Below are 13,341 nucleotides of genomic sequence, written 5' to 3' on the forward strand. Positions count from 1 at the left end.
TGAGTCGCTTACAATAACTGTTTTGTAAAAGAGCAATAGGACTAGTCCAATGAAAAGCACAGCTAGAAAAATAGAGATTCAACTACGTAACACCACAGTCATCATATACCTCTAATGATCCCACTCTTTTACATGTGCAGTAGCACAATCCATAATAATTTGTTTTACCTTCTCATGAACTACGAGTTGGTTGATTGGTCATCACAGACGATCATCCCTGACATTATGTGGCATCGTCCAGTTATTGTAATGGTCCATCTCAAAGGGCAGCTGTGGAAAATATGAAAGAAATGGATCCAAGCTCACATCAATAATATATTCAGGTTAACTGATAGTTTAAGGCTAGGCATGATAAAATCACAATGGGAGCTGTTAAATAATAGCCCACTCCTGATGAGAGGAATAAATATGGGAACCCATACCATAGTTACAACTTGTGGGTGCGGGGGATATCGGCTCCGACTAAGAGGGCGATCTTATAGCTAGAGGTGGCAGTCCATTTGTGTCACGTGGAGCAAAAGTAGTTTTTTTGTTTGAATACAATGTTTAAGGTTGGTGCACGACATGGTTGAATACATTTGGTGGTCTTTGCTAACAACCATAAAATCTTGATCTTGCCAAGTAGCATGCATGCTTCCACAGAGTATTCCATGCAATGAGAAAAAAGTGTCATTGAAAACATTTAAATTCACAGATTGTGTAAATAATAGGTAGGTTTATCAAATAATAGGCAGGTTTATCCTTATGTTAAAGTTCACATGGAGCAGTCATTCGTACATCAACAGTGACCTAGTAGTAAGTAGCAAAAACTCTCGAGTAGGATAAATCATTTGCAAAGGCATTGTGATTTGAGCAGTGGCATTAGTTAAGAAATGTAGGAACTGGGACCTGGTTTATATTGTAGCCCTAAGTGGATGGAGGCGTGCAACAGTTACATGTAATTGGGCAGCATGGGTATTAGATCAGGATCTGCGGGACTTCAGTCAGTTTGGATGTGGCAATTATGTTAGATAATTCCTCATGCATCATTATTAGATCATGATCAATGATTTTTTGAAGTGTGTCATATTGCTGCAGTAATCCGATACTGATTATCTGAATCCATGTAGTGTTTGTAAGCAAGTTTTTTTTTCTGTATGCATTAATCGCACCTGCTGGTAAAGAGGAGCATCGATAGTGAGTGATATGTCACAGTGGATAGATTGATTCCATCAATTGGCATCCAATTGATTGAGGATCTAGAAAAATGTTTTAAGTGCTGTTCATCCAGCACTAAATCAAGTTTTCTTTGTCCAATATGGAACAGCATCTAAGACGCTGCTTGGTTGTTCTTGGATATTGGTAATCACTTGAATCAGGTCCCATATGGCACCAAGAGCTCCCTTGTAATGAGGATTCCTTTAAAAGGACTCCCAATTTAACAACTGCTTGGCTATGTGCAGCAAATTAAATTCTTCTTGTTGAAGGAAGTCAAACTGACTTCAGCAAAAGTCACTGCCTGATGAGTTATATACAACAAATTGTTCATTCAATCAAGTAATACTCCAGAAATGGAGCATTGAATTTGAAATAGTGGTATTCCAACAATGATAGTTAATAGAACAAATAAAGTACACCACTACAATTAGTGGCACAGCCGTGAAACCACGCGGAACAATGCTTGCGTCTGCAAGCAAGGTGTGTATGTGATGACATGCTACTGTAGGAACAGACACATATATAATTATAAGTTTACACAATTAGAATGTAATAGAATAAAGTAACAACATAGTTCATTGGCAAGCCAAGGGGGAAACACAAGTTGTTACCTGTGTGCACTGCTAATTGTAGGTGTAAAGACAACTTGGCAATATGCAAGAACTTTGTTTATCTGAACTAGGAGAGATGAGACATAATCCAGATTGCCAAAAATCCAGATAATCTGGAAACATTGTATAAAATGCAAAAACTATATTATGTACTCAATATACAAACCTTTTATTTTGGTTCTGACAATGAACACTTTTTCGGCACTGAAACTCTGTATGTACTGACGTCTATTCATGTTTATGTACTGAAATAGTGTGCAAGTTCTTTTGCTTCAAACATTTTGTGGCATTTGAGAGCATCACGATCATGTAGAGGTTCCACTTGCATCAACTTGGTTGGAGTTATTTCCAGCTGATGTTCTAGGTTAACCATTAGCTCTTCCAGCTGTGCTGTTGTCTTCACACGAGGCATCTTTCTTCTCCTGAAGCACTATTTTTTATATCAACTTCACCAACACTTTCATTCTCTGTCATACAATAGGCAGCAGTATAAATTTCATCATCGGTCATCATGCTGTAACCTGCGTCACTGTCATTCTGCAACAAGGCATCCACATAACTATCATCTATATATTAAGAACCAGGTATGTTTGTTAATATTTCAGCGAATTCAGAGATATTGACGACTTCACAAACTTCAGTGGCAGAATCACAAATAGCAGGCCTTATGATTTTCCATGACTTCAGAACCAATAATTACCAAAACCTGGTGTATGCCATGACAAGCTTTCCATCTTTCTGACCAACTTTGTCTGGCTGTGAAGCTAGGACCATCATTAGGTAATTTGCTGTTTAAGTTTAGTGTCCTTTTCCTCCAGGATTTGGCCACATATCGCAACACCGTGGTCTCTTTTGTCACTAAACCAAACTAATAATGCTTCATCCAGTGTTTCATTTCTTGCTTTCTCTATTGTACTCTGATTCTGCAAACCATCATTTTGAAACAGAAGCCTTCAATTTCTTTTCAGCTCTTCTTTCCAACTGACACAGTTGATGTCCCTTCACCATATTTTGCAGCTATGTTTTTCAGCAGTTTTCCATTGTCTATTCTGTTAGAGCTTCCAATTTTGTGACTACTGAAACTATGACTTTTTTCACTTTGAAGCCATGTCACTTTTGCACACCCGAAACATGGGAACAAAGGAACAGTACCGGTACAACTTCTTAGCTCAATAAGGAATAGATCCACACTAGTCATAATAACGATAGGTGGAAGTGTGGGACAAGTGATCTCCATGAAACCTGCATTGCCAATTACATACCGCACATTGTTGTGTTAAGGAAGAGGAAATAAAAAATAAATGTGGATAAACGAGAAATCTGGAATAATGAGTGCTGGATAAATAAGGTTTTTGCGCATTAAACTTGTGTTACATGGAAGCGGTAGTTGTAAGAGGGCCTAGATAATTGTCCAGTTACAACAAGGCATGAGTACTCATGAATGAGACATCAACATTAAATTTTGGTTCTGATGAGCACTCAGAATAAGCACAAAAAACCAGAAATGCTTATAGGGTGGGGGTCAGTTTCAGCGCCGCAGACTGGAAAGAACATTCGAATCTGATTTTGACGTAGTTGCTTGCAACTGCACCCATTCAAATCTCTCTTGCAACTCCAAATTTCTAAGTCTGAATTTCTCTATTACTACTACAGAGCCCTAACAGAGTCATCTCTACAGCCATCAACTTTACTGCTGGCAGTGTGTCAGAGGTGCGGTTACAAACAAAGAGACCCAGAACTTGATGACTAACGATGGTATAATCAGATCAAAAATGAGAAATGATGCCTTCAAGGAAAACAGTTTCCTGATCTTCTGCGCCGCATTCCTCGTGTAGTCATCAGCAACAGGGCAAAAGTGGCAAGTGGAAACAGTGAAGGTGAGGCAATGATGTCCCCGGTGTTGATGCTTGAACCATTAAAGGGATGACAGTAGAATGGGCAGTGGTGGCAAGATCAGCCCAGCATCGGGCAGCGAGGTGGACAAGAGCCAGCTGCAACCAAGGGCTAATTGTTGTCTAGGAGACTATAGTTTCCAGCTGCCAACAAAACTCTCATAGCGGCACCCAGCCATGAACATGGGATAGTGACTAGATCCGATTGTGTGTCTTATCCCACTCTACCAAAACCAGATGGGCAGGATGGAAAAGGCCAATCAGAAAGTGGACATGTGTGGGCAGTTTTTTAGTAATCAATAGAAAATGTGTTAAAGATTTCAGGTTTATTGCATAATTAGGCTGCAACCTAATGGAGTAATTTAGGGAATGTAAAATGGTAATGAATCATAGCACTATTCTTGTTTCTGATCTCTTGTCAAATGTTGTTTATGACTGTTGCTTTCACTAAAGATTGATATGTGAACCTCCACATGCATCTGCACAAATAAAAAGAATTGAATAAAAGTAAGACAATGCACTGTTCTTAGGGCCTCTTAATGTGTGATTGTATTCCAAATTGTTGGCTACGTCACTGTCCAGAGCCAACCAACACATCCATTGCACCAATCCTAAATGTTACTTATAGACTTGCACTGATGTGAGTCAAGCAACACCCTTCAGACTTCCAAAAGCATGCCTAAACTATAAATTTATGTTATAAATGTCACACATGAATATGGACGTGAATTTCTTCAGCTTTTCACTTCTACATGTTTTGTATAGCTCTAATGGTGGTGTTTTTGTTCATATGGGTGCTATTTTTTGTTGTTACAACATTAATAAACATCAGACAAACTAATTACTGTCATACATCTTTACTTGCATGTATTTACTAATGCTTTTTTCTGTACTTTCACTACTTCATGTCTTATTTGTTAGAGAATTCACTTTTTCATGCATGGAATATACAGTCTACCCTGTAATTTGAAATATCTAATATTCACTGAAAATCAAGTAAAACTGTTAGATATTAGTCACTGGGACCTACCCACTGACACTGCTTTTGTGTGTGAATCACTTAAAGTGTTAATAAGTTACTAACTTTTGAAGGTTATTTTATACCTACAACATTTAACATTTATTAACTTGTAAGCTAAATCTTGTAACGAGGATACATCTTCACTCGTACCCTTGTCTGATTTTCATCTTCAGAACCATATAACTGGCTTCTCTGTCACCGATTTGGTTTTTATTTATAATTTCCCATATTTCATATTTTCTATCAATTTGGCCTTAGTGGCTATCTCCCAAGTCCACTCAGCTGGTTGGGTTTTTGCAGCACATGGTCAGAGCCTCAGGCTGGCTGACTTGCACTCAGGATTTCTCATGCTTTGAGCTCAATCAGGCATTGCATGTCAAGGGTGCCGCAACCTACTGACCATGCCACCAAGCTCGTCCGTCATAATACATCCCTCCGCAGCTGTCATCTGCCAATAGAGCTGCTAGTGTTAAGTCAGGATGCACGCACACAGCTGCATCTGTTTTTACAGTTTTTTGAAGCCATTTCCTGGATGAACCATCTCAGCACCCAGGGATGATGGACCATTATGACGTAAGTGTCGAGTGGATCGCAGGACAGGAGGGAAAGACTTCATGTCAAGTTGGGAGAGAGGCTTAGGTCATCTGTGCCCAGAACTCTGAGCAGTTTGCTATGCTCTCATTGGTCAATGGTTGCAGGTGACATTCATGAAGTGCCTGTTCTTTGCCAGTCTTTATCTGTTAGAATGATGCTAGCCCAGCAACACTGACTGGTACTGTGAGCGAGCTGTGTGAGCATTCCACCAGCAAGCAACACTCTTAACCAAAGAAATCAAGTCAAAATTTTTTTAATAAACTTCCCTGATTGCCCCCAGTGGATAGCCACCAACACATATAACTCTCATCAGGACAGCCACACAAAAGAACGTTGCGTTTTGATGCAGGATAGTAAATACAGATGTCACCTCTTCATCGTTCTTGCAGTCTAAAATGAACTTCACATCACTAGGAATAATACTGAGCCACATAAGATTAAGACAAGATGTTCAGTCAGTATTATGAATGCCCTCTTTGTTTCTGGAGTAAGTGAATGTTTTTGTATTGTTAATGGTATTGAAACGACAATCAGGTAATCTTGTTTTGGCCGTCTGAGGATCATGTTAATTTGAATGAGTTTATAGTCTTCATCTTCATCTAATATTCTTTCCTTTTCGTACTTTGCTTCTTCATTCTCCTGTTTATGATGATTTTTGTCCTGGATGTAGCTCTGTCATGGAAACCTATCACAGCTGCAAATTTAGATTTTAAAGTTACCCAGTTTTATTCCTATTTCTTCCAGATCACTTTGTACTTTTTTTTTTATTCAGGGTTCTGTGGGCCTCTTGTTCACAAGCAACTTCAACACCTGGTGTGTGCTCTTCCTGTGGTCCATTCTAAGAAGTTGTCTTAATGAACATAATTCTTTTCCTGATGATATCTGAGACTTCTCTATTTGGGTACAGTTCTTGGTTCACTCTTCTTCTATATTGACCCATCTGCTCTTCTTTGAGGTTCCAATATCCTCCAGAATATCCTTCATTCCACAAGTTCTAGACTCCTAAGTAATCTTGTTCATACAGGGTTTTAGACTTTAGGCTGCGTATAAGGCTTCAAGGCGGATTAGAGTCTGGTAATGTCTTAATTCTGCGTTGATATAAAGTGTCTTATTACTGTAGATGTTCATAGTGTATTTTTATTTTAAATTCATCTTGTTTAGTCATGCTGTCATAGTTCTTATTTCTGTCAGTCCAGTTTCTCTTGTCAAGTGATGTAATTACTTGATTTAATTTTCCTGTGCTTTTTCTTTTTATTTTATTGACATTTCTGATTTTTGCTTCAGCTTTTAGTTCTGATTATTCGATAAAAATAATGTATAATATGCTGCAAAAAGTAAGAATAACATGTCCAACATATGTGTGGTTACATAGCCTATTTAATAACATTTAAATCAGTAATGTAATTCAGTTTGGCTCTGGACAAAAATATTTTAAAATAATCACCTATCTTTTCTTTTTCTATAGGTGCTCAAAAACTGTTCTAAATCAATATTGGAAAACTTTTCATCTTTAAAAATATCTGTGACCGATGGAAGTGCCAAAATTAATAGCAGAAATTTATCCTGGAGACCTTCCAGAACAAAATCATTGCCTTGGCTGGTATCATATAAATCAGCAGACTCATTTTATGAGAATAAACATGGATCACTTGTTAACAGTTTTCCAGTTTTTCCAAACATTGCCGTCTCAACTAAATTCCACAGAAGTATACTACAGAGCCATTACTGTCGTAATCCACTTGTTTTTGGTAAGTAGAAAACCTAAAACTTGTCTGAGATTTCACTTACTTTGTATTGTATAGAAAAAAACTCACATTGTGAAAGATAACCAGACAGTTAAATTACATGTTAAGTATTATTTTATTGGAGTATAGCCACTCATTTCATGTGATCATTGCCAAAAATATATTTGCAACAGCCTCTTCTAAAATTTTATCTTAATAAATCGCCACATTTCAGCATGGAACTGTTTATATAGAATGAGATTTTCACTCTGCAGCGGAGTGTGCGCTGATATGAAACTTCCTGGCAGATTAAAACTGTGTGCCCGACCGAGACTCGAACTCGGGACCTTTGCCTTTCGCGGGCAAGTGCTCTACCAACTGTTTGGAAAGTAGGAGACGAGATACTGGCAGAAGTAAAGCTGTGAGGACCGAGCATGAGTCGTGCTTCGGTAGCTCAGATGGTAGAGCACTTGCCCGCGAAAGGCAAAGGTCCCGAGTTCGAGTCTCGGTCGGGCACACAGTTTTAATCTGCCAGCAAGTTTCCGTTCATATAGCTTTGAAACGTGATCCAGTTGTTACACAGTGAATGATAAAACCTCTTTCCATTACAAAAAAAGGAAGGGAAAAAATAAGTTTGATTATATCTTGGTTCAGTAATGATTTAGGAACCTTGTAGTGAACTGCAGGTCATACCATATTGGCAGATTTGAATTGAGATTGGTGGTTATAAAATACAAATTGGAAAACAGAAGAATGAAGAAAAAGAAATGCAGTATTATAGATTAAGACATTAAGTGCAGGAGAAGTGGCCAAGTGTTAAACCAAAGTATGGAGTGTAGTTTAGTAGAAGAAGAATGTGTGGTGGTGCAAAGAAATTATAGATAGTTTAATAAAGTTAAAGTATTATTTAATGGATTGGTAACTGGAGAAATGCTAGAGTTTGTGGATAGAAGCATGTGTAACACTCCAAGGGGGATACTGATATTAAAGATACTACCCTGAATCACTGTTATTGTGTCCTAATGTAAAGGGAAATTGAACTTTATAACATTTTCTATGTCAGCCAAGTATTTAAAGGAAAGGGGGGGAGTTGTTGTGGGATTTGAACCAGCCTAAATTAGGCAAAATTAATTTCAACCAAATGTTTAACACAAGGTAAAATAACTGCCTTCATATTAAGTAATTATAGGAGCAAACTACATCTCATTAACATCATTGACTGTCAGAGCGTGTTCGCATTGCACAGATCTTGAAATATATGTAGCAGCCCTGGATATGTTATAGTTTAACTCAAGTACCACAACTTATTTTAGGAGCACAAATATTTCAAGAACAGGTAACTGAACCTTACTCTAACTTTCACTGTCGAATTATGTATGGACAGTCTGACTAACACTATCAACATTAAATAATAGCAACAAAAACATTTAAGTATAAATACACATTTACATCTACATCTATATCCGGCAAACCACTGTGAGGTGTATGGCAGAGGATACGTCCCATTGTACCAGTTATTAAAGTTTCTTCGTGTTTCATTCACATATGGAATGCGGGAAGAATGATTGTTTGAATGCCTCTGTGTGTGCAGTGATTATTCTAATCTTATCCTATTGATCCCCATGAGAGCGATACGTAGGGGGTTGTAGCATATTCCTAAGTAATAGACTTTTTCAGAATAGTTTACATTTATCTTAAAGTCTTACAGTTCAGTTCCTTCAGTATCTCTATGACATTCTTCCACGGATTAAGCAACCCTGTGACCATTCGAACTGCCCTTCTCTGTATACGTTCAGTATCCCTGTGTTAGTCCTATCCAGTAGGGGTCCCACATACTTGAGCAGTATTCTAGAACTTTTTGCACAAGTGATTTTTAAGCAATCTCATTTGTAGACTGATTGCACTTTCCCAGTGTTCTATCAATAAACTGCAGTATGCCACCTGCTGTAACCACGACTCAACCTATGTGATCATTCCATTTTTTATCCCTACAAAGTGTTACACCCAGATATACATATGAGTTGGCAGATTCCAGGAGTGACTCATTGACATTATAGTCGTAGGATACATTTTTCCGTTTTGTGAAGTGCAAAATTTTACATTTCTGAACATATAGAGCAGGTTGCCAAACTCTGCACCACTTTGAAATCGTATTAAGATCTGACTGAATGTTTATGTAGCTTCTTTCAGGTAGTGCTTCATTGTAGATAACTGCATCATCTGCAAAAGGTCTTATTTTACTATTAATATTGTCTGCAAGGTCATTAATGAACGACATGAATGGCAAGGGTCCCTGCCTACTTCTCTGGGGCACACCTGAAGTTCCTTCTACATCTGACGATGATTCTCCATCCAAGATAACATGTTGTACTATCCCTCCAAAACATCCTTAGCCCTGTCACAAATTTCACTTGATACCACCATATGATCATACTTTTGGTAATAAGTGTAGGTGTGGTACTGAGTCAAGTGGTTTTCGGAAATCAAGATTTACAGCATCTATCTACTTGGCTTGATTCGAAGCTTTCATTATGTCTTCCAAGAAAAGTGAGTTCGGTTTCACATATTCTGTGTTTTCGGAATCCATGTTGGTTGGCATTGAGGAGGTCATTCTATTCAAGGTACCTCATCATATTAGAGCTCAGAGTATGTTTTAAGATTCTACAAGAAATTGATGTCAAGGAAATTAGACAGTAGTTTTGCAGATCACTTCTACTACCTTTCTTGTAGATGGGTGTGACCTGTTCCTTTTTCCAAGAACGGGGCATGGTTTTTTATTCAAGAGATCTATGATAGAATATAATCAGAAGAGGGGGCTAACTCGGCCACAAATTCAGTACAGAATTTGACAGGGATTCAGTAGGACCCTGGAGCTTTGTTCAGTTTTAACAATTTCAGCTGGTTGTCAACACCACTGACGCTAATACTTATTTCATTCATTGTTTCAGTGCTACAAGGATTAAATTGGGGCAATTCATCTGGATTTTAGTAACTTTGGTGCCACTAACAGCCGTTACCGTTACGTATGGCCAGTATTTCTTTGGGTTCTATGAAAGATCACTTGATAGTATTCTGCTATGGTAGTTATTGAAGGCATCACGCATTGCTCTCTTGACGGCCAAATGTGTTCCATTCGGCATCTCTCGATCTATAGCCCTAAGCTTCATTTTACACCTATTACACAGTAATCTCTGTTTCTTTAGAAGTTTCTCTACGTGGAAGTTCCCTCCCATTATGAACTGTTCTAGTGTATACATAACTATCCAGTTCATGATCAACTACTAATTTAAACTTGAGTCAGAATTCCTCTACATGCTCCTGCCCTGTGCTGAAAGTATCAAGTTTCTCATCGCGGTATGACACTACAGATTTTTTATTGAGTTTACTGAACATAAAAGTCTTTCTGCTTGTTTTAATTGTTCGTTGTATTTCTACAATTATTGTTGCCCCAACTGCATTATGGCCACTGATGCCACTTTCTATATGGACATTCCCAAAGAGGTCAGGTCGATTTGCAGCCATTAGATTCAATATATTTCCATCATGAGTGGGCTTCCTAACTACCTGTTCTAGGTAGTTTTCAGAGAAGGCATTTAGTATTTGCCCACACCTGATACTGAATCTCGCCCAAACAGTCTCACATGTGCTTTAATTTATATTTCAATGGATTTGAGTTTCTTGTCTACTGCGACAAATACACCACCTCCATTTACGATTTGCGTATCCTTTCAATGTACACTTACCTCTTCAAACTCTGGCACTTTGTTGCAATGCTTCGGCAGTTTACCATTAGTATTTTAATACTATCACCTGTGGGTTGCTTTTTTTCTGATTCTACAGTGATGCTTCTCGTTTTCATACAGCTATCGATATCTGGATTGGATGGAGAGATGCCTGTCAAATAAAATGTGCACCCCACACACAGTCAGCAACCTGAGTAGCAGCCTCTGATGTGTAGTATGAACTGGGTGTAGGTACCCTAAAGCAGCTTAATAGGCTGTTGAGCGGTAGGGCTGGGCCAGAAGGCAAGAAAGCAGCATTCATAGTTGAAACAGGCATAATATTTTATTTAAATAAAAGTCAGCAACCTTATGAGTCAGTAAAATAGCTTTTAAAAATAAGTAAGAAATTAAACAATTTGTCAAATATTACTGATGTAATGATATTAGCAATTGACATCATCAAAAGATCTTTTAAACAATTATGAAAATAAGCAAGTTGTCAAACATTGTCAGATGTCTGAAGTCAGCATATTAGTAGTCAAAACCTTAATATTTACAAAAATTTTCAGTTGGGTTTTAAATACATCTTAAATGGTTGCAGTCAGTTTGGTACCAGTAACACAAGCAGTGTGTCACATCCATTGGTGATGTAAGTTCAGAACCTGGAGAAGTAGTACAGATACAATTCAATCTTCATTGATTCCTTATGGACTTGGTACAACGGCTGGCATGTATTTCTTGATGCAATGATTTATCAACAGCCATATGTATTGCATAAATTTATTTTATGAACTTCTTATGTGCTACCAGTTTTAGCATTACATTGATGCCATCTTCAGGCCCCTGTACAATGAGTAGAACAAATGTACTACTATAAAAAATATAGGACATACGTTAACAATTAACAGGTATCATGTTAACTATGTAAGTAGCTCAAAAAGACCTATAGTATATCATTAAAACCATATGCAACATTAGGGCAAATATACTTCTGCCTGTTAATAGTTTTCACTGTTTTACTCGAATATAGCACGGTAGATGAACACACGTCTACGCTATTATTCATAAATCCATACCACACTGCTTTCATAGGCCATGCAACACAACAATCAATGTACTGCATAAAATCATATATCCATATATATATATATATAATTAACTAATAAAAAAATTAAAATACAAGAAAATGTGACATAACCATGTCAAAACACATCGATGTTTGCAAACCGCCTCAGTCTGTGTCGCCTGGCCACCAAGAGCTGTTGCATAACGGTATGTCGAGCATGAAATGTAGTGTGCTGATGTCTTCTTGAAACTCTATCATTTATCCCACTGTTTTGTATTTTAGATTTGATTCACGGATCCAGTTATATTGCTCCTTCCATGTACAGCGATTTTAAGACTGACATGTGGTGAGTGATATATTTTACTCTGTAACACGCTAATTATGTTCTTCTTTGATTATTCATCATAATATTGTAGTAATGTATTAGAGAAGGTGCGTGAAAGGTTATAAGTAGCGTGAGAGCTAGATTCTGGTGTATAAATATCTCACCCGATACAAAAAAATTTTTAGGCGGTGGTTATTCATACAGCTTTTTCGTAATGTTTACTGTGTTCAGTTATTTCCGACACCTCTCTGGCATGTTGGGCAGTAGGGTTACGCAATATTTGCATTTCGTCTGTCAACCTCTTCCCATATGAATCTTAGTAAATGCGAGTATTAACTTTTAATATCACGGCAACACCTGATGTAGATATAAGTGACAGGATGGACAATATTTAGTGGTTTAAACTAAGGTGTAGGTAGCCATCAACACCAAAGTTATGGGGTTGTTATCTGAAGTTCACATATTTTTTATATTTTTAGTTTTGACTCGTAGATGTTGATACATTTGAGGCCAGTGAGTCTTTACAGCTATATGGTAACGTTAAAGATGATGTTTTAGACTTACTTCTGATAAAATTTTCTTGTTACTTGTTCCTATAACCTTACTACAATTTAGTTATAAGGGTGCATTTACCACAGTGAGTATGTGGTTAGCTGGTATCTAGGATGGATGAACAGTTTACAGACACAGCGTTATATGCGGTACCCTGTCAAGATTTAATGATAAAGTATGCATAAAAAGGCAGTGACTTATATTTTAACTTGTTAGTCCAGGTCATCAGTGATGTACCAGCAAAATTACTTAGACTCTCATAGATATTGTTAGGTCAATTTTGCCATACATCTCCAAATGAGATACTTATAATACTTGAATACCAATGATCATGGGGACTTCAGTATTATACTTTGGAATTTTACGTCACATACTTAGATACTATTTTGATATTTTCCAATATAAGGCACATATGGGTCAATACTACATTTTTTCCCCACCTGTGGAAGTTGTCCACTGCCATAACTTGCAAATGTGTCCAACATCATTTTCCAACCGCTTTGGATTACTGTATTGTTCACCTGTCTTTGCACTCTTGAGTTGACACTTAACCAGTTTTATACTTGATGTAACATTGCATTTTCTTGACACTTCGCTGATGGGTGTAAATTCGTTATTGTTTTATTTTAGCTAGTCA

The 13,341-nt window shown here is 37.5% G+C and overlaps 1 protein-coding gene across 1 annotated transcript in view; it reads left to right on the top strand.

Moving 5' to 3' along the window:
• LOC126162512 (ATP-dependent zinc metalloprotease YME1L-like) overlaps positions 1–13,341 on the top strand; it is a 108,231-nt gene that overhangs the window by 19,167 nt on the left and 75,723 nt on the right. Inside the window, exon 3 of the mRNA XM_049919065.1 lies at positions 6,781–7,063. Coding sequence (XP_049775022.1) covers positions 6,781–7,063 — 283 coding nt within the window. The remainder of the gene's footprint in view (positions 1–6,780; positions 7,064–13,341) is intronic.

This window comes from Schistocerca cancellata, chromosome 2 (genome assembly GCF_023864275.1).
Source record: "Schistocerca cancellata isolate TAMUIC-IGC-003103 chromosome 2, iqSchCanc2.1, whole genome shotgun sequence".
In the NCBI taxonomy this organism is placed as follows: Eukaryota; Metazoa; Arthropoda; class Insecta; order Orthoptera; family Acrididae; genus Schistocerca; species Schistocerca cancellata.